The sequence below is a fragment of the Nanorana parkeri genome, unplaced genomic scaffold, assembly GCF_000935625.1.
Source record: "Nanorana parkeri isolate BGI_ZX_2015 unplaced genomic scaffold, ASM93562v1 scaffold806, whole genome shotgun sequence".
NCBI classification, from domain to species: Eukaryota; Metazoa; Chordata; class Amphibia; order Anura; family Dicroglossidae; genus Nanorana; species Nanorana parkeri.
In genome coordinates, this window is record NW_017307074.1 from 216,207 (window position 1) to 237,789 (window position 21,583).

A 21,583-nucleotide genomic window follows, 5' to 3' on the forward strand; every position below is an offset into this window, starting at 1 on the left:
CTGCATATATATTTTTTTAAGAGCATATGTCTCTGCCTATATTGATATTATCTTTATTTTAAATTTGTGAACTTCTGCAGCCATTTGCAGCAAGTGTATAGTTACACTAAATATTGTCTTAACATTCAAGTAACAGCCCCTCCCTACAGTGAGCCCCTCCCTACAGTGACAGGATGTTATTGCAGGTTATAACAATGCAATATATCTAATATATAAAATTGTGTGTAAAAATATTTTTTCCATAAAGGGTATTTCATGTGATTGCCTTTAGCTATATTAGCTAAATACTAAATGTTTGGGAATGATAGGGATATCCAATTCATTAAAAATGGTGAGTCCCTTTAAGACGAATAAATATTTTACCCTAGGAATTTTATTCTTGGATAAAACCTAAGAAAATGATGTACATGGACAAGGCCCTAGGGTTCTTTATTTGAACTATCCTGATAACAGAACACAAGCTGCACAGTAAATGTAAATATAATATTAGATGGAAAGTGTTGTGGTTTAATTCCTTTACAGGAATCAATAATCCTTTTAGTAAATTCTGCGGTAATCAGCAGAAATATTTCACCATTTAAGTATTAAAAAAGGAAGAGCGGTCAATTTCCAATTCTGTCAAAGAAGTTATAATAAGGGAAAATAATGCAACTCATGCAGCTCTCCTACCTTCCTCTGTTGTCCGAGCTGACTTTGACTCGCTATCCATTCCCTGGAACTCATTGAAATAAGGTCGAACCTTCATCTCATAAGTAATCCCCTTTTTCAGGTTGGATATCACAGTGCTGCGCTCAGCTGGAACCTTCACTTCCAGGGTCTGCCATGCAGATGGACTCTGTAGACCTGATGTCTGCCTGTACATCAACCGGTATCCTTGTATGAACTGCGACTGACGATCAACCTGCACATATGAAAAAAAAATGATGATTAATGAAACTGTAATGAGAGCATGAAAGGGAATCTGTCACAGGGCAAACACCCATGAGAGAAGCCTCAGATGAAAGCTTTAATTGTGTGGCTGGACTGCATGCTAGTTCTAGGGCAGTGACTTAAATTGAACAGGTGCAGCTCAACTTGTCCCCAACTATGATGTGGCCAGGAAGTCAAGGAATAGACGCTTATACCTCTGGTTTCTAAAACAGGTGTTTTGCTGCATACAAAAGTGGGCTGGAGAAACTTCATCACAGGGGTATACTCTCCTGGAAAATTGCAGTCTATGAATGGACATGTTTTGAAGACCCATAAGCATTTAAAGGTATCTAATGGTGAAAAAAATATTTTTTTAAACCAAAAAAACTGTGTAAAGTATTACAGCAAATCTCTTTACATTACCAAGGAAGCTCATATTCCAGGGTATGGGAAGAGTAGGTACAACTCTCTCCTATCCCACAGTAGAGCTCAGTGACTGAGCAACCTACCACATGATGACAGGGTAGAGGTGTGCAAGTTCCAACCTTCAGAAAGTGGGTGTTTGCATGGATCTTTTGAGGCTCTTCAGTGGCTTTGAAGAGGTTTTCTGTAACCCTGCATGCATATTTTTGCACCATATGCTTAGCAGTAGGGTTAGTATACAAGGCATTTGTTAAACAGGTCTACGTAAAATGCCCAATCCCCATAATTTAGAAGGTGATTTATGTGAAAGACCACTTTTTTAGGTGCTGATTATATATATATATATTTCAAATTAAGTTTATGTCAAGTAGTTACATATAAAAAAACCTACTGCAAACTACCACTTTAAAGCCCACTTTAGCCAATAATAGCAGCTCACATAGTACAGGAATGAATCAAAGGATTACAAATGTAAGATACCTCACATTCTACAAAGGGTACTAATGTATATTATAGTGAAATCTGTTGGGAGGTGAAGTAACATTTTGGTTTTAACCTTATTAGCCTTTAAAAAAGTTGTTAATTTTTTTAGAAGAATGAGTTGTTAATCAGTATGGGAAATAGCTTCCAAAAATAAAGATTTGTTGGCCATTACAAATATTTTTGAAGACCATCTCCATCTTAATTACTTATAGATGTAAAATTAGTACTACTCCTCCACAGACTTTGTTGAGAGATCAAAAGGACCGATCAGGACCTCATGGAGTTGTGCCACATTAAACCCACAAATGGTGCCATGCTATCTCTTAAAATGCATCAGAGGGAGAACTTGCAATACAGGGACTCCTTGCGTAGATTCACGTCATCCTCTTTACGGCCTTCTAACATTTGTATCAGCTACTAAGGCCCTAGCAGTGTATGGACACATATCAGGTTGTGTGGCAAAGCTAAAGGATGCTTAAAAATGTGTGTATGGACAGGCTATTAGAAGGACTAAGTGTTAGTGTTACAACAACACAAGAGTCTTCATTGTTAGGACCAGTTTTATGTAAACAGACCAATCAAAGGGACAGGTTCACTTTAATGGACTGCCAGTTGCACATCCATTCTAACCTAAGACACTTTATTCATATTCTCAGTATTTTTTTCACAAAAATAGTAAGTACCCTATAAAATGAACTGCACATTTTGCTCGTCATTTATTCCTAGCGCTAACATTACAGAATATATTACTCTGGAGAAAATATAGAAAACACTTTCATGACTAGGGGCAATAAAGTGCAAAATGGAAACACATTGAGGCAATTTAATCTAAAATCTCATATTTAGCAGTTTATTATAATAAACGACACTTATGTTTTCACTTTTAAGAATAGCAACTACTTTAAGAGATTGAAACCAAATGGCGTTTTGTAGCGCATTTAAAACTTTAAAAGAGAACGTAATTTCATACGGCCATATGTTTAAAATTTTGAACATGTCCACTCTGTCTTTTCTATAAGCTGGCGTGTATTAGTTAAGGCTTTTTTTCTAAGCCCTTTTAAAAACTGAATGACAACTAAAGTAATGCAAATTGCCTTAATTAGTAATCTGACTTCACAGTAACGAAGTTGTTTCCCAACTTTCCAGTGGTCTACATACATCTAGTTTTCAGCCCGAATTGCCGTGCGCTGTTCAACCTGTCAGCTACTGTCAATACAATTAATACAGAGTGTTGACTCTGTTGACAGCAAACATGAAATGGTTTAAGTAAGAGGCAAGATGCATGGTTCAATCCGATTTAACAAAAACAGCATTTTATTCTACCATTAAGCAATGAACCAAAAGGAAAGCAGTTGAGAACCAAGATACAAACATTCCGCTTGCATTTAACATACATTTAAATAGCAGTTTAAGCTATTATGATATCTGAGTCAGACACAGAAGGGAAGCTATGATATTTGAGATGCTCCAACTACATTCATTTGGTAAGACCATTATTTAAAGCTGAACATCGGAGGCAGCAGCTAAAAATACAACGTAATATATATATATATATATTTGGGATATAATTCTGTACAGCTAGATTTGTGATCCAGACACCTCTGCCAAACAGCACAAACAGCTTCCTGACCTCCACTGTGGCAACAGCACAGCTTGGTCAAGAAAACACCCTCAGCTTGCTGACTGGACAATTAAGGAGCAGCAGGACAGTAATAAGGTTACCACTCTACTCATTTTTATCTTTCATTCTGTGAATATATTCAGTGTTTGCAGAAGAGCCTGAGCTCTCTCTCTCTTAAATTGAGTGCTGCTTAAGGCTAGCTTAACACCAATTACGTTGAGGTGTGTTGCGATAAAACACGCACATTCACAACTTGTGTTAATGTGTTCTGCATTAAGCAGTCCATTTAAAATGAAAGGGCTGTCAATGTACCTCAATGACCAAGAAATCAGCCTGCACCTATTTTGACACTGTACTATAAGGCAAGGTGCACTACATTGCACCATCGCAAGTGCGAGGCCTTTGATAAGATTGCATGGGGGTTACAAAGACAACTTATATAACTAAAAAATACGTGTTTTTGAATGATGACATGGCTATATTAACTGATTTGTTAAATAGCTGCCTGGAGTTCAGCTTTTTGAGCATGATTCTGTGCTCACAGAGCAATTGAATTCCCTGTGTTTCAGTGATGCTGTTTGATAAAAATCAAAGAGTGCTGGTCATAACAGCTCATAAATTCCAACCTTTTGTCACTGAAGGCCTAAGCTTTTGATCTACAATGCAATTAATTACTATTTTTACTGCCAATGATGCTTAAAATCTGATCTGGGATATTTTTATTCCTGTTGGAGACATGTTTATTCTTCAATTTTTTTCATCTTATAGATGACATACAGTATGCATATCCTTTAAAGTGTCCTGTTATTAGGCCCATATATTTTCATTGCAGCCGGTCAACTGCGTGTACATTCTTTTTCTCTTTTAGGATCACAACCAATGTGTGTGTATATATATATAAAATAAGTCTAAATATGAAAATCTATTGTCTCATGATATTTCTCTTACAGGGTTTCAGGTAGCTACAGATCCTGCTAAGCATAGGTTAATATACCAATACCCCATGATAGACATAAACATTGTCAAGATAAAGTAGCAGTTTCTCTTCAGCTTGTCATTTACATTAACAAGCAACAGTATAATGATATGAAGGGGGATGACCAGGTCATATAGGGGATGGTACAGCACATGCATCTTTTGCTGCTTCAATCACGGAGGGCAACAGGTCATGAGTCTTACTGATACTCACAGCAGCTTGAGTTGTGTACCTCATAGGCCCGGTCACACAATACCAGTACTGCAACTTTTCACTCATGCCTAATAATCTTGAGTTTAGGCAAGATCACCTGGGATATTTTTAATGAACGCTTCAGATTTCTATGACCATTGCAGACACTAGAAGCATGGCTGCCAAGCATCAAAAAATCCTACATTATAGTCTTCATGTCTATAACATTCTGTATCTATCCCCTTTCTGCCAGCTGTACTCATATACTGTATACGGCTGCTTGGAGGTGGACCTTATTCCATTCTGTCACATAAATGTATACCTGCTTTGTGCTTGGATCACACTCAATCATACACCCCAATCACTGTGGCCGTGCTATCCCCGCCAAATCCCAGTCACATACCATCGATCTGGTAGGACTGTTACAGCTAATCACTGTAACTAGCCCCGTAACACCTACAGCATTACATTCTCTTAAAAGACCGGTGGAAGATGGCTGAAAGGGGTTAAAGAAAATGTATATTCTTTTAAATGTATTTAAACATACACAGAAAACAGACCAGCTCAATGTAAATAATGGTATCTATATTTATAAAATATTGTTTCTGTGTATGATTTGCATTTATATATGTACATTAAGGCAATCATATTTTCTCATTATACATGAAGGTAGGTTGTGCTTCTTGTGCTATATGTCTGTATTGTACTTTTCACAACGCAAGTCTGAGGGCATTTTCACACCAGCAGTTTCTTTGTTTTTGTTAGAACTTTATTCAAATGACACATGTGACATTTAATTAAGTTCTATGGGCTCACCGCTGTGCAATGCAGTTGTACCGAGTTTCACTGCGGTGCGCTTAAAAAAAAGTACTGCATGCCATACCACACCACCAGAATGAAGTGGTGTGAACTGTAAAAATCCATGACAGGGCAAATTTCCTTGTCTTGCGTTCAGACTGCACTGGAAAAAACGACCAGCGCAACCTGAACGCAGATGGTGTGAACAAGCCCAAAGAGTGGCCAACTCATTGAAAACAGTGAACTCTTGGTGTGGCTGTTAAGCAGATAGGCAGTGTGAATTAATTGGCTGATCTACCCTGCCCCTAGTGACAAACTCTACATTTATTAAAAGCCATATTTTCCCTTTCAGGGGAATTTTTTAATGGTGGCTGACTTATATTCCCAATTGTGCAACAATTGCTTTGTATGCTAAATGTACTTTAAATGACTGCATATTGCAAAGTACTTTACTTACATGAGATACACTGGGGGACTAGTTTAGTATACATTCAATCCCATGGTTAGCACACATCTAACCTGTTAAGTTTGTCTCTGCATATTATTTTCAATTTGTACTGTTCTCGTTCCTCTTTCCATATGAAGATAACGTGTCCTAATATATCAGACCATTTTGCATTCTGTGGTATCTTCAAGAAACATTACATTAAATGCATCTTATTCCTCTCAGAAAAACATGAATGCGATGTATGAGTCCATACAGATCGCCACTCCAGCAGAAACATCTGTGATGATCAAACTCCGGAGATTCAAGAACAGAAAGGACACAGAATGTATCTCCCCGGATTTCTGATCTCAGGATAAAACGTGTAGCCCATTCTTTAAATGTATAATACCCATACACATGGATAATGAAGTCATAAGCATAGCCTGGGATTTAGACTGGGAAATAACAAGCCACCAGAGACTCATTAGTGCTTTCCATTCATTGCAGAGGAAAGCAGCACAGTGGTAGCTTGAGGGACAATGTATACTGTGCGTAGAAGGTATCAAACACAAGGCTACTTGAGACCTGCAAATGGCACTCACCTGGTTAACAAGGATTACATTAACAAGATATGGCACTTGCTAAGAGTCAGAATGTACAGGAAGTTACATTGCTCTACTTGTGTGTAATTGTCTGAACAAGTCATGTTATGTCAAATATTCCTAAATGATTGCTCAGTATTAATGTTTTAAATACCTGTGAAGGCCATTCCATATGCATTGCTATTCATTTATTATAGTTTTCTGCCTTCAGACAGCTTTTACTGTTTGGTTTATGCCTTTCTGCAGTAATTAATGCATGTATCGTTTTATCTGACCCCCGTACTATAAAATCTGGTGAAACTTGATTACCTTTATTGATACAGTATACTGGAATTCTGGACACAGAATAATAATGGTTAGTGCCTGGTGCCTTTGTCACTTCCTAGAGTTAAGCAGTAGTAATGCTTCACTGTTATCTCTCACACACCAGCAATAAATCAGACTGCTGAATCATGAGTGAGTTGTAAAACTGAGGAAATCTTCTGCTGAGGGACAAAGGGACATGTCTTCAGAGGCTGCAGATAGTAAAACATATGGATCCCCGGTGTGTAATGCATCTTATATCTCCTTACAGATTCAATGGCCTTCTAGGTACATATGTTACAAAATATTGGTAGTTGAATTGTGTCATAATAACAACATAGTATAGACTAGACATGTGCACCAGCAAAAAAATTTGTTTAGTTTAGTTTTGAAAAAAAAAAAAAAATTGTTTAGTTTCGTTTTGGAAAAAAAAAAAAAAATTTGTTTAGTTTAGTTTCGTTTTTCGGGCCCGAAATTAAATTATTTGCTTCAACAGAATTCGTCCAATAGCAAAATGAGAAATTACATTTAGGTCAATAGGAGAATGCCAATTCAAAAGCAAAGAAAAAAAATCTTTATCCCCTACCTTACCCGGGGCTGGAACCTGCGACCTTAACAATGGCAAACCTGTCCCCTACCCTGTACGCTATTGCTTCTGTACTTTAACCAAGGAACTGTTGTGGAAGGTAACTGTTGTATTTTTTTTTTTCCTAATGTCGTTTTGCTGCAACAAAATTTGTTTAATAACGAATTTCGGGAAATCGGGAATTTCGGATTCGTTTGCATTCGTCTTAGCTTTAATTCGGAATTCGGATGCATCCGAATCTCCGAATTTCCGAAAATTCGTCCAAAACGAATTTCGGAACGAACCGAATCGCACATGTCTAGTATAGACTAGAATTTCAGAAGAGGACATCACATTCCATGTAGAAGCAGAAGGCAATATTATATTTTTTTACTTCATTCAACAATGATCATTAAATTCATTGTTGGGTTCCATAAACCCTGGTAAAAGACAAACCACTCTATACAAATACACACTTTACATCACTCTGTAACTGTGGCATGCTGGGTTTATGACGGGTTTATGCCCAAAGCTTATACACTTTAGCTTTCCAACAGTAGGTACATGGCAGAAACTCAGATGGCTGATTTTTATTGATGTTTTGAAGGGATTTTCCCTCCCCTCCTGCCTCAGTGACATCTACCACCAAGACAGCCAAATGGCTGGGCTAGAGTTGGGCTCAGGATGTAGCAAACAGTGCTAACACTGCAGCCCCCATTACCCTAATACCCTTAGCAGCATAGGCCTTTGACCCTCAGAGGGCGAGACAAGGCGGGGTGCTAGACCACAAGGTGGCATGCCTACTACCATGTGTAGTATATTGCTGGCACTAATACATAGCATACAAGTTATAAATGTGCCTCCACTAGCAGGGGGAACAAAGAAAGGGAAAGCAACCCTTAAAACTGACAAGAAGGAAAGAAGCTAAAGGTATTCAACTATAATCAGAGCTAGAACTAACCCCCTCTTAATCCCCCTGTACTGCCCTCTGTCTTCAAGCTAATGCTTATATGCACTTGATAGGACACATTGGACACAGACATTGGGGGTCAGAAAAATGACCTAATGCAGGAACATGGAATGATGCTAATTAAAAGATAATTATAAACTCTGTTATAAAACAACAATCAGATTATTTTGTTTCTCTTAGCTTAATATCCTGTTTCCTTTTGACTGATGGATTTTACTTGTATTTAGCTACCTTATATCTTTTGAGTAAACTATTACTATAAGCATCAACATTTGCTTTAGCCACACATGAAAATGTATGCAAGCTGTGCAAACATAATTCGGAGAAATGTGTCACTGTAAGGCTTTGTGAAACATATGTCGGTGTGACATTATCAGACCATTTAATAAACGTCTCTGTATTTATGTTAAGCAAATGTACATGCAAAAATGGATGTAACTCACAATAATAGCCTCTAAATATTGAGAAAAACAAGCTGAGTTTTAAGAGGGACATTAAGCAGCTGGTTTCCAGAAAAAAAAAGGCTGTAAATCAGACAAAATTGTTGACATCTATCTTAGACTCCCATCAATTAATTGTTTTATGCACATACACTACAGATTTTCTGAAACTTTACAAATTAAATTGTGCTCACTAGACACCCACTCATTTTTTTCTGATACTGCAAGATCTGCTATTAGAATGTAATCATTATGCAGTAATGCCTGTTCTTTGAACATTCTGACTGAATGAATGGGCTACAATTTAAGAAAGTCTTAGGCATTCCAAAGTCAACAGCACATGCTACAATCTGATTGTGTAAGCTGTGTATAATCTACTCCAAAACTGTAATGTGAGGGCCTGACTGACCTATCCATTAAGCTTGTATTCAATCAAATAGACCCGTGCACTATACATAGACTACAAAGATGCTTATAGATGTAAAGAAAATCATACATTAATATTGCAATGTGCATGGTCATCTTTATTGTTATTGGCGTTTCCCAGGCCAAGTGTAAGATATAATCATTGTTGGATGTTCTTGGTCTTCCACAAAGTTGTACATGTTTGCAGCAGCTCCTACACAAGTCTGCTTGGAAACATGTAAGATGTCAGGCTACTTTAGTTGTTTCTCTTGACCTTTTGATTGATGCTGGTTGATGTAAAGACAATCATACACTCATATTGTAATGTGCATGGTCATCTTCACGCTTAGCTTTGATGGTAAGGGTTATAATTTCAGCCTAGCTCCATTTCATTGACCCTGGTTGAAGGCACTGGCTAAGGATGTCATCACAACCAGACAACAGTTTTTTATTGTTCTTGGCATTTCCCAGGCCAAATTGGAGATGTAATCATTGTTGGATATTCTTGATCTTCCACAAGATGTTGTACATGTTTGCAGTAGCTCCAACACAAGTCTAAGGTAATGTCAGACTACTTTAGTTGTTTCTCTTGATTTGATAGAACCCTTATTTTTATAACTCTAAAATATTATATAAATAAGTATTTCACACAGTAGGATTATGAGAACTGAAATAGAGGACATCCTACTGAAAATGTTGGTTACTTGGCCATTATGCTGACCCACTGACTGCAATGCTTTCTCAGTCACTGACCTGGGTTAAGTATTCAAATCAATTCAGATGTTCTTCACTGCATACTTGACTTCCATCAGTGGAGCAAAGTAACAAAGCAAAAAGGTCAGCCAGGAAACCAGCATTATAAGAAGGAGAGGGCAGTAATGGCAGCCCCCCATGTATCTCTAATGACAGGGGATACTGTAAGCCATTATTCTATCTTTTTAGTGTAAGAGGAAACCATAACACCTAAAGAAAACTCACACCAACTTGGGGAGAGAACAAAAGGTCTGGTGGAAACTGTGCCTAAGAACCTAATACTGCAGAGCAACACTCCTACCCACTTTTGAGCACTATCCCACAGCATTCACAGCATTCTTGCTCTTCTAGTCCTTACATATAGCTATGTGCATTTTGCCTGTGTGTATTTTATATACTGTAACAGCTTATGTTATTTTTAGTTTTTTAGATATTCAAGGTGCTAAGTTTTCAACCCTGTTATACTACTTCTACAGAAAGTGTCAAAATCAATTCACTAACACATTTTTTTTGCAGTGTATTAATAAACTGTGCATGCTTTAACTCTTTGACAGCATATGCAGTACTTCTAGGATACCTTCACCATTTTAATGTTATATATCTATCCAACAGATTAGCAGCAGAAGTTAACCACACACCAGATGATCCACAAACAGCTTTCATGCTGGTTGCTTAAAGGGGTTTCCAGAATTTGTGAAAATGTTTGTTACATTTCAGTGTCTACCAACATATGGCTTCCTTAAACCTCACCTCACGTGACTGTCCCCATATCTAAGGTGGGATGCAATTTTTTAAATATGCAGAACATTGTTGGTTGGAAAATAAAGGCTGTATTTATTAATATGTTAAAGCTGAAATGAAGGACATTGTATTTCAGGCCACTTCCCACAACCAGGTCTGTTATAGCATTGTATTGCTATGAAGACAGGTCCAAGGATGTATGTAGAGATTTTGCTGACCCAGATATCTGAAGGCCCTCTGGCATGTAAGGTAATGCCAAAATTCAGAGCAGTTGGGGTTGAATATAATTCCATTTTTAATCTATTCATGCAGTTTATTGGTCTTACCGTCCAGGAAACCTGAATGGTGGTGGGTGAAAGAACCACAGGATTGTGCAATCGAACTATCACATCTCCCAGCTCCTTTTGAACCTGCCGATGGTCCACTCCTTGAACAGTTGGGCTTATATCTAAAAGAGAAAATGTAAGGATGGAACAATTATAACACATTAATACATACTCGACTGACCCTTGCAAAAATACATATTGAAACATGGGTTAAAAACGTAGTCTAAGGCTAGGGATACATGGACATTTTCTGATCTTAGTTTTTACATGAGAGTCTGAAGATTATCAAGATCAGAAACTATTGACAAAACATTTAACCTCTTCAAGTCTAAAATACATATATAAATGTCACTGTCCTGAAGCAGTTATACCAAGATCATGGCTGCCGCCATGGCATGGCTGATAAAATGTTTTAAAGCTGCTGATGGCTGTCAAATACAAGTGTTTGGGCGGCTATAGAGCTATACTAAGATGAGCAGGTTTTTAGGCTAGCCTTTACAAGCCAAGAGGAAAAAAGTGCCAATGTATACTTAATCTGTTGGGCACGTACTTTATTTTTATTACAGAGAAATGCGGGATGTACTAAAAAAAAGAGCCAATCTAAACCAAGACAGACAACTCTCTGTTTTTCCTTTAAACTTTTTTATTGAAACTATCCCCACCACCGCTGATTAACACTTATAATCAAGTCATGGTATCTCTGCTAATACAGAAAAGAATTAGGTCAGGATTCAGTAATTTTTTATAATTAAGAAACTTGAGTTTCTAAGAGACTCTTCACTGACACAAGTACCTGAGAATCTGAGTGCAGGTGTATGAGCTGTAAGTGTAGTGCTATTCTGATTAATAATAACACAGGCATAACATCTTCCTTGAAAGGTTCGCTTCTGAGCATTTACAAGTGAATGAAACTTAGGATGCACCTGTTTAAAGAGTAATCCCACCGTTTCAGTGACATATAATATTAATAGTTTTCAGCAGAATAATATTTTTGGTCCTTTTTTTCTTTATCTTCTACTTTCTAGAAGGTAATAACAGTCAATACGGCAATAACGGCCACCTTCAGAGCAACATCCAGTAACCCTAAAGGTTTTTACTCATTGGATAGCAAAGTACCCGTATTTTAGGTATATCAGCCAGGCTGCCTATACATTAGTAAATCAGATCTTCATTTACTTTTTTTTAACAGGTAAGTGCTGTTAAAATACCTCATGCTGCTGAAAACTGGAGAGTTGGAGTGTGATCTCTCACACAAAGCAATGGCCTGGCTCTATTGCGGTGCAATACTCCTCCCCCTGAACAATGTACTTATCTTCAGTGCTCTCGCTACCTGAGTAGCATTGTTGATTAGTGCACTTGTCGGGGGTGCGTTTCAGACCTCGGTAGAGCTGGGCCGTTGTTTTGTATGAGAGGACTGCGGTTCAACTTCTAGATTGCTGCAATACAGTGCATTTCAACCTTTACAGTAGCACTTACCAGTTAAATAAAGAGTAAAAGTAGATTGGGTTGATTACTGCTGTAGCCTGGCTGCATATACAGCATGTACCAAATTTAGAGGGTCTTTAATGAAGATTGAAAATGAATCATTGAGCAGTATTCTTTAAAAATGACCAGACATTTAAACGGAAGATAAAGGTATAGCTTCCAATGCAGAAAAATGGTCCAGTGACTTGTCTAAGAGGAGATGTCCCTTCTCTTTAAAGACTTTTCCTTTTACTTCCTGCTGTGTCTCTAGGGCAGGAAATGAAGGGATACTGACAGGTGTCTTACCATTCCCTATGCTATCCAAAATTTAAAAGTATGACTTTGCATACACTCTAATTTTATTTAATCACTTTTACTTTAAATAAATTATAAAAAAACACCGTTATGCTGTTTAATGCTGAGTTCTGATCGTAAGCTAGGGTAATGGCATATCATAAGCCATGTAAAATACAGCCCCTCTAAAATGCTTTGTTTGCTTGATCACAGAGATCGAGAAACAACTAAAGCAGCATTAATGTGACTGGATATAAATGGTATCCTTAGGACAAGGGAAGAGGAGGGAAATTGAATACATTAACACTGCTCAATCTATACCTCATAACTGCATGATATAGATTCAATCAATGGTCACGCCAACTGAATTGACAGGTGCATCCTCTGTACACTCATCTGCCAATGCTCTCTCATTTTCCGGAACGTTCCTCTAGTATCATTAGCAAACCACTGCATTTGCCATTTAAGCAAATTAAGTTAATTTTTTTTATTAGCCTGGAAAAAAGTGTCAATGCTTGAAGATATTGCACACATCCTGAGCTTTATATGGAGCTGATATATACTGTATGTGCATGGATTTTTAGAATGTCCTTACGTGCATTTTTCGGAAGCCCAGCTGTTATAATACTGTATATCATGACAATCATATTGGCTTCTTGTTCTTCATTATCTGAATACTATATAAATATGTTTCCTTTTTTGCTCTTTCCCAGTTTGCTGTTTTCCATTTTTCCCTGCCAACTTTTTCAAATATTGCTGGTTATCACAGGTCATCCATTGAAATATTGAGGTTAATTTATTGAAGGCAAATAGGCTGTTCACTTTGCAAGGGAATTTTCACTTAGCTTAGTAAATGAGGCAAAACTCTGCTATCATCCTACTATCATCATGTACAAACAAAGATACAGTTTTTTCTTTGTTACACTTGTATGTGATGCGGTATTCCTTGCAAAGTGAATTTTCAACACTGCTAAGGAAAAATTCCCTCGCAAAGTTCAAATTACCTTGCCTCTCTTCCTTTAGTAAATCAACCTCATGGAGTTCTTAAGTCTACAGATACAATGTATTCCAGAATCCCCTTATGTAACTGCCAGTCTGATATACTATGACAACACATTAAGCCACATTACCTTGTGTTCGCACTGGGTCTGACATCGGGCTGGGATCACTTAGGCCTTCAGCATTGATTGCTCTCACCATGAAAAGATATATTGTGTTTGGTCTCAGGCCTTTCACAGTATACAGCGTGGTCTTCACATGATTTGCCACTGTCTGCCAACTATTGCTGACAGATTGGCTGCAGAAAAAAGAAATATCAGAAACTTTAATCAGTGTGAGAAAATTTACAGACATGACAGATATGGAAGCATGTGATGTAGAGATAGAGACACATGAATAAAGATAAAGAAACTCTGACATCTCTGTGGCTTATATTGCCAGCAAGAGGCACCTGATACATGGATCACTTTGCTTTATTCATATGGCTGCAAGTAAACAAAAAACTATATATAGTTATATATGTATATATAAATAATAAAGAACTGTACAGATGGTCTACTCATATTATCTGCATTATACTCTGATCTGCTCAAAATTGGAATGTTTGCTATGGGCCTCACAGACAGTTCTCCACTTCTCTTGCTTAGCCCAAGCATGTCTCTGGTTAACTACAATGGATAATACCCCCGCTTATAATAACTTTAAGTCTTCTACAATCTTTCTAGGTACCTTTGCCTCTGTGCAGGAGTTTCCTGTAATTAGGACCAGTCAGTGCTCTCTTTCCTAGTGAAGGGTGACTGGTCTTGTCTCCGCCCCTACTGTAGTTTTCTGCAGGCAGCCTGTAGTAAGTGGGGCCTGCTGGGTGCCTCCCCCAGCTTTGCTATCTGCACAGGCTACGTACAGCACAGTGATGATGTCACTGCTACTTTTTTACATTAACATCTGGATTTGCAAAGGCATCTGGTGTACACAAAGTGCACTTGTATCCTTTGTGGCTATTTAGGGATATACTTTTGTGCCTGGAATTCAGCTTTAATAAAATCACAGTTGGCTGCAGATGTCACAAAGAGACAATAGACATATAATTGTTGAATGATTCATCTGTTGGCTGAATTGGGTGACAATCAATTCCAATCCAATGGCAAGAGCATACAGTTACATAGCTATGCATCATTTTTTAACAATAAGTGACAAAGCAGGGTACATATTCTTATAATTTCACTCTGAGAGGTTCCTGTAATAAATACTGTATATGATTGTTTTCCCCATTGTTACCGTGTTACTTGTCAAATGCTCCTAATCATTAGGAAAATCATTGGGAATCCTGTGTTATTGTCAGCCACAACAGCTGCACCGCTTGCTATGTCCGTAGATACCCCTTTGCTTGTATAACCTACAACTGTATGTGTACAGTATAGGCAGATGTAATAGAAGGTTTTCTATCTCTCTATCTCGCTCTCTATCTCTCTCTCTATCTCTCTCTCTCTATCTCTCTCTCTATCTCTCTATCTCTCTCTCTCTATCTCTCTCTCTCTATCTCTCTCTCTATCTCTCTCTCTGTCTATCTATCTATCTATCTATCTATCTTTTCATTTACTCTCACATAAAAGAACTGTGATGTTCAAATATAAAAATTATGACCTTATGTGTTACAAGTGGCATTAAAGAAGAAACAAACTATCATGCCACCTATCAGGAGAATCATTAAGAAGTCTCGATCTACTGTTGATTCATGCTAAATTGCTAATGTCTAGTGCATATAGGCAGCAGTGCGTGTATTGTTCTCCTAAGTTAACAGTATATGTATCCAAGAATGAAGCATCTGTCAGAATGTCACTGAGATGCTCCGTGGTTATGGAAGTATTAAATAACCATTACCATAATAAGAAGAAGATGGATTACTACAGCAACTACCTGATCAGGAGAAGATCTTCAACTGACAAAAAGTCACTTTATTGCCTGGCTAATCACAGCACAAGTGACACTTTTTCGGGAACAAATAACAAAACAATAACACCTCCATTCAAACAGTGATAGTGGTCCATGCCAGGTCCTGCCAGTCTGGCATCTCTGACAAACACTAACAGGGTTTCAGTCCTTTTATGTGGCCCTTTAATTAGCACAGCAAAATGTAAGTATATGTCTGGGCAAAATCAAATTTAAAAAAGTACATCTCTGTAATACATAGACATTTTCCCATGTTTTGCATTTTTAAAACTGCTGCAATTACAGAAATATACCTGTTGAACCTGCCAGAAATCCAGTGAGTTATCCCTGTAACTTCTGAGTTGACAATGCTGCCTCTGTTGTACTAAACATCTTAATCTGCTACCCACTCCTAATAACCATATTGATCTAGAAGTTTGTGGACTTACTTATTGGTGATGTCAATAGGATGTACTTCCTCAATGGACTGACACATCTTTACTCAGCCCTGTGAATATGCACTTCCCTTGGTCAAAACTCTCACAGAGTCTGCCTTCTGAACTACAATTCAATGTCTGAACAGAAAAACAATATCATTGCTTGCTGGAAGCAGTGCATGTGGTGTTGAGAAATCAGGATTGCATCACTTCAAACAGCAGGGAAAGAAATGCAGAGCACACTGGGAATCCAGGATGTTGTTGAAAGTGATGGGCAAATAGAAGGCAGCGCTCACCACATGAAAGGGTAATACGATCAACATTGTAATAGGAATACATGCTATAGTCGTTTTTGATAATGCAATCAAAGCTTACTTGAAAAACTCCCTTTTATGTAATGAGTGTTACCTTCCGTCTGGCCCTCACTTTCAACAACTGATGTCTGGCAGAAAATAATAGGTGTTTTCTGTACTTGCAGCTTTTTTTTAGGGTATAAGCATAAACAAATGTGAATGTATTACATACATCTACTGAATATGTCTTTTTTTGCCTAGACATACAGCAGTATATCAATATCCTGCAACTGGCCTTCATTACTTCTTGCAAAAGTGGGAGAAGTTTAGAAACACTTTTGCTCCATATTAAGGACTTATCATACTGGACACTTTGCTATACTTTTTTTTACAATGCAGCCAAAATCCAAAATCAAATGGAAATTGTTTGCAAAAATATATTGAAAATCTGTAAGAACCGTTTCCACTTTTGGGAAACAGTCCTGCAATCTTCATGCGTTTCTCTGTGCAAGTAGTTTAATGAGATTCTTCAACAACCCAGCCGGAAACATGTAAAAACTCATGGCATAACAAGTTACTGCAAAAAGTGTTGTAGCATGCATTATATATGAACAATACATACAATAGTCAGCTTATAAACCTGAAGTTTAGCTTCTCACAAACTCCAGCTGTTTTGGGCCAGTGGAAGTCAAAACAAAACTCATAAGGTTATATGGAACTTTGCCTCACGATGGAAAAAAAAAATCTTCTGACCCCACAAAAGTACTCAGCTTATTGCTCAGGATCAACACTTTTGTATAGTTTCCTTTAGTAATTTAGCTACAGATGGCATTTATTCTAATAAAATGACTAATGTTGTAAAACATTCCACAGCTTAAAGCTGAACTCTGGGATAAGCAAATATTGTTGAAACATGAGGCATGTGAATTGTTACTTGAATCTTGGTGTGATTTGTGTATTTCTTCCAGATCTGTACAGTAATATCTGCCTTTTTGTAGGAGCTTCCTGTAATGAAGACCTGTCAACTAAAGTTTTTAGTCTAAAGTTCAGCTTTAATCACACTTAGAATTATATCATATTATCCTGTCACTGGTAGTGACACCTCAGTGACAGGATCACTATAAAAGCAGAGAGAGTACTCACATCAGTGAGTGAGCAGTGATAGACCAACACATTGTTGGTTTGGTCCGTGAGGGAGCGATATTGTAGGAGAGTTCTATCTGCTCTCCTAACTATCAAATGACAAAAATGCTAGTGTAAAGATCCCATTCCTATATTGTTGGGTAAAATGTCTTTCCTGCATATGTCACTGATGTCCCCTTGTCTTTAGAAAAAAAAGGGTCTTGTATCATGATACATTCTTGTACATATAAATTAGATCACTACCATTAGCTCTTTTTAAAAAGCAAACCATGTAACTTTGGAAAACATGGAGAACCATCCAAGTACATGTGTTTTTTTAATGAGAGTGATTGATTCTCCACTAGTGAATGCTTGTGAAAGCCCTTTAAGCGATTCGTCCTACCTCTTGCTGAGTAGAACAGTAGTATACTGGTGACCAGCATTAAGAGTAGTATTTCCTGAACACATATGGCTGCCTATGATAGTTACTACAGCAAGTCTATAGATGTAAATACTAACTGAAAGCTAAAGTGATTATTACTATCAAAAACGTGTATTTTCTGTTATTGAAAGAATGATTAACATGAAGGCTCTGTGTTGGAAGCTGTCTTACCTGAATGTTTCAATAATATATGATGTCACAGGCAGGATCCCCGGTGTTCCCAGCTGCCATGAAAGAGTGACACTGTTCTTGCTGACATCTGTAACCTGAGGCTTTGATGGCGGTCCGGGCAAATCATTGATATCAAAATTCTTGCTGACAGTGGCACCAGCGGATTCTAGCGTTAAGCACAAAGATCAGGGTTATCACTCAAAGACAGGCTACAGTTAACATGCCCTGTGTTAACGTGTGCACTACATACCTGTTACTTCCAGCAACGCACTCCAAGTTGTCTCTCCACTAGAACTTGTTGCCACACAAGTGTAAGTGCCAGAATCAACAGTCTAAAGGGAAGATTAAAATAGATTCATAGCAGCAGTTCTTATAAAATATTTATTGTATTAAAAGAGAGCTCCATAAAATATCTTTGGAAAGGACAGTGGGGGTAAGTGTAATTTATTTACATTAATTTAAATTGAATTACACTTACCTCTATGCTGGAAGAAACAAAAGACAAAGAGCGCCTCCATCGCGTGTAAACGCTTTAATAAAATGAATTAAACACATAAAATCATACTCAAAAATTGAGTTTTTACAGGCATGAATTGATTCTGATGAAGGAGGCGTGGCCTCAGAAACGTTAACCTAACCTCAGGGAGGTGGGCTCAACTGCTCGTGTTTTTATTCAATTCATGCCTGTAAAAACTCAATTTTTGAGTATGATTTTATGTGTTTAATTCATTTTATTAAAGCGTTTACACGCGATGGAGGCGCTCTTTGTCTTTTGTTTCTTCCAGAGTTGAGGCTTCCCCGTGGCCTGTCTGAGAGCTGCCCCATCTGCGGTTTGTTCTGAGATTCTAGCAGACTTTTCTCCGACATTTGGACACAGGGAGCTGGCGCTTTTGGTGTTTATTACCTCTATGCTGTCCTTTCTGATATACGGCTGTCCTAAAACTGGGTCTATAGTGCAGCAGTACAGGTAGCTCAATGCTATCTACTTCCTGTCCTTGCTATATTTCTAATGGAAATAGTCACAACAATGGAAGTCTTTTGACCGCCACAAAAAATGTGTAACATGTGTATAATAAAATTAGACATGACCAACAAAAATTCATTAATTTCATATGTTTGACCATATTTTTTTTATCAAAGTACAGTACAAAGGAAAATAATAATTGTCCTAAAAACCCAAAATGTTAATTAGGTAGACTAAAAGACAGAGGACACCCTGACTCCTACTGGAGTTACTGGTTCTGAAAATGTGTTCATGGAGTGGGGTGTAATCTTAGTTTTCCTTGACAGAAAGACAGGTGGCAACCTTTCTAAATCCCTGAATATCAGTGCAATTTAATTCCTCTTCTCAGCCAGTTCAGCAGAGAACACTGTGGACAGAAGACGCGTACATTCCGGGAGTTGGCTCGGGATCACTGAGCTCCTACCTTGACTGGCTGATTTTCCACCAACTCCTGGGGACCTTGTCTATTCAAGCGCACTATTTAATCCAGCAGTACAATAAAAATGCATTAACCTTTGTGGCCAGCGCTTGCCTTTAGCATGAAGTGGGAGGCTAAATTGTTTACTCAGGGAATGCTGACATTCATTTTTTTAATACATTCCATTTTGCTCAGAGGAAGTTAATAATTAATTTATGGTCACTGACAGACAGTGACAGACATAAAGTTTATGCACTTTCCACTGTAACCACTGTATGAACGAGACAGTGATATACTGAGTGTCTGGATGCGTAAGAGCACAGCCTTTTCCTTTATTTTTTTTAATTCTGTTAATATATTAACATATCTTTTGTAATATATGTTAATTATAAGGTAATAAATAAATGCCTAGCATTGCCGTATTAGAGCATGTTTGGACAATAACACAAAATCCAATTGCAAAAATTAATCAAAATAATGTACTTTTTTTGCTGGAGAGACAAATAACCAAATTGTTCCTTATGTCTCCAAGACTATAATAGAAATATTTATATTTCTAAAGTAGATGTAAACCCTCACAGCTGCCATGTTTGTTTTTCTTTTTTTCTTTATAAAATACTGTTTGCACCTATCTTGGTGCTGCTGATTTCCTTCTCTTACATACATACAGTATGCTCGAGTGATATCTGCATGTCATGGCTTAAAATGGTTTTCCCAGTTGTGACAATGGTGGATCATGTTTTTGCAATAAGTGTCACCAAGGTTGCTCACAGTCTCCACTGAAGGCCTGTGTGACAGAAGGACAATGCAGAGGAGCAACTGGAAGACAGGGACAAAGAGCTGTCATTCTATAAGAGGAAGTGACTGAATAAGGACCTCCATAGCAGGATCATCAGGTATTATTTGAATGAAAGCAGCAGACATAAGACATTAAAAATAACTTTTTTAAATTACAATAGCATGTGAATGATTTTCTAATATTGGGTTTATACCTACTTTAAAGGAGAACTATGGGGTTAAGGCTTTTCCCCATAGTTCTCCTTAGGGTAACAGGAGGACACAAACTAGCGTCCTCCCATCACCCTAGGCTCAGTATACCGTGAGCTGTAGCTCGCGGTATACTGAGACGCCACAGTATACCGGGAGCTGCTGCTCGCGGTATACTGAGACGCCGCAGCTGAAGCAGATCCCGACAATTGTGCCGGGTTCCTCCCAGCTGCATGACTGACAGCTGGCTCTGCCTATCTAGAGGCAGAGCCAGCTGTACCCGCCCCCTCCCCCGTCCGTTCCGTCAGTCAGCGCTGGCGAATCTGAGCGGGGAATCCAGCCCCTCTCCTGTCACGGCACAGAGCCGTGACAGGATCGAGAGGTGAGCGAACGCCGGTATGTGTTCGCTCACCTCCCGATCTATTGAGCCGACCTATGACAGTCTCATGACAGTCAGGTGAAAAGCACTCACCTCATAGTTCTCCTTTAAGTTTCCAGGTTTTTACCCCTGATGCAATTCCAATGAAGAGGTCTTACTATCCCTAATGGATTTTTAATTGATGTCATTGCAACAGGGTATAGAAACAGCCAAATGTGTGTGTGTTGACAGTGATGTCAGTAACTATGCAAGGAGATTTATTGTAATGTAATATAACTTTATTACACTTGATGGTTGGCATACATCAGTGGTATATATAGATTTTATTTTTAAGGCCACCTGACAATATAAATAGAGACATTCATGTACAGACACATGCCCACAATTTATTTAAGATAGTACAGACACATGGCCACAATTTATTTAAGATAGTACATATAGTTTTTTTCTAAAAAAAAGCCTGCCTCTAATTTATTGCCTTATATAAATAATTACCTTTAATGATTTAATCTGCAAGGATCCTTGATCCATAATAGATAATCTTGTATCTCTTCCCATGAAGTTAAATCCTTCCTTTAGCCAACTGATAACTGGCATGGGTTCACCCGTGGCTTTGCATTTCAGTAGCGCTGTACCATCAACTGCCAATGTCTGATTGGCCGGACCTTGCAGAATTATTGGCGGTGGTCTGTCCGTTAACACTAAAATGGTGAA

The 21,583-nt window shown here is 38.0% G+C and overlaps 1 protein-coding gene across 8 annotated transcripts in view; it reads right to left on the bottom strand.

The window, feature by feature from the left end:
* ROBO2 (roundabout guidance receptor 2) overlaps positions 1-21,583 on the bottom strand; it is a 414,352-nt gene that overhangs the window by 68,200 nt on the left and 324,569 nt on the right. For all 8 annotated transcript variants that reach the window (XM_018565020.1, XM_018565019.1, XM_018565016.1 and 5 more), the window contains 6 exons: positions 21,365-21,570; positions 18,333-18,414; positions 18,083-18,248; positions 13,823-13,989; positions 10,935-11,056; positions 670-901 (listed from right to left, as the gene is read on the bottom strand). In XM_018565020.1, the coding sequence (XP_018420522.1) occupies positions 670-901; positions 10,935-11,056; positions 13,823-13,989; positions 18,083-18,248; positions 18,333-18,414; positions 21,365-21,570 (975 nt within the window). The remainder of the gene's footprint in view (positions 1-669; positions 902-10,934; positions 11,057-13,822; positions 13,990-18,082; positions 18,249-18,332; positions 18,415-21,364; positions 21,571-21,583) is intronic.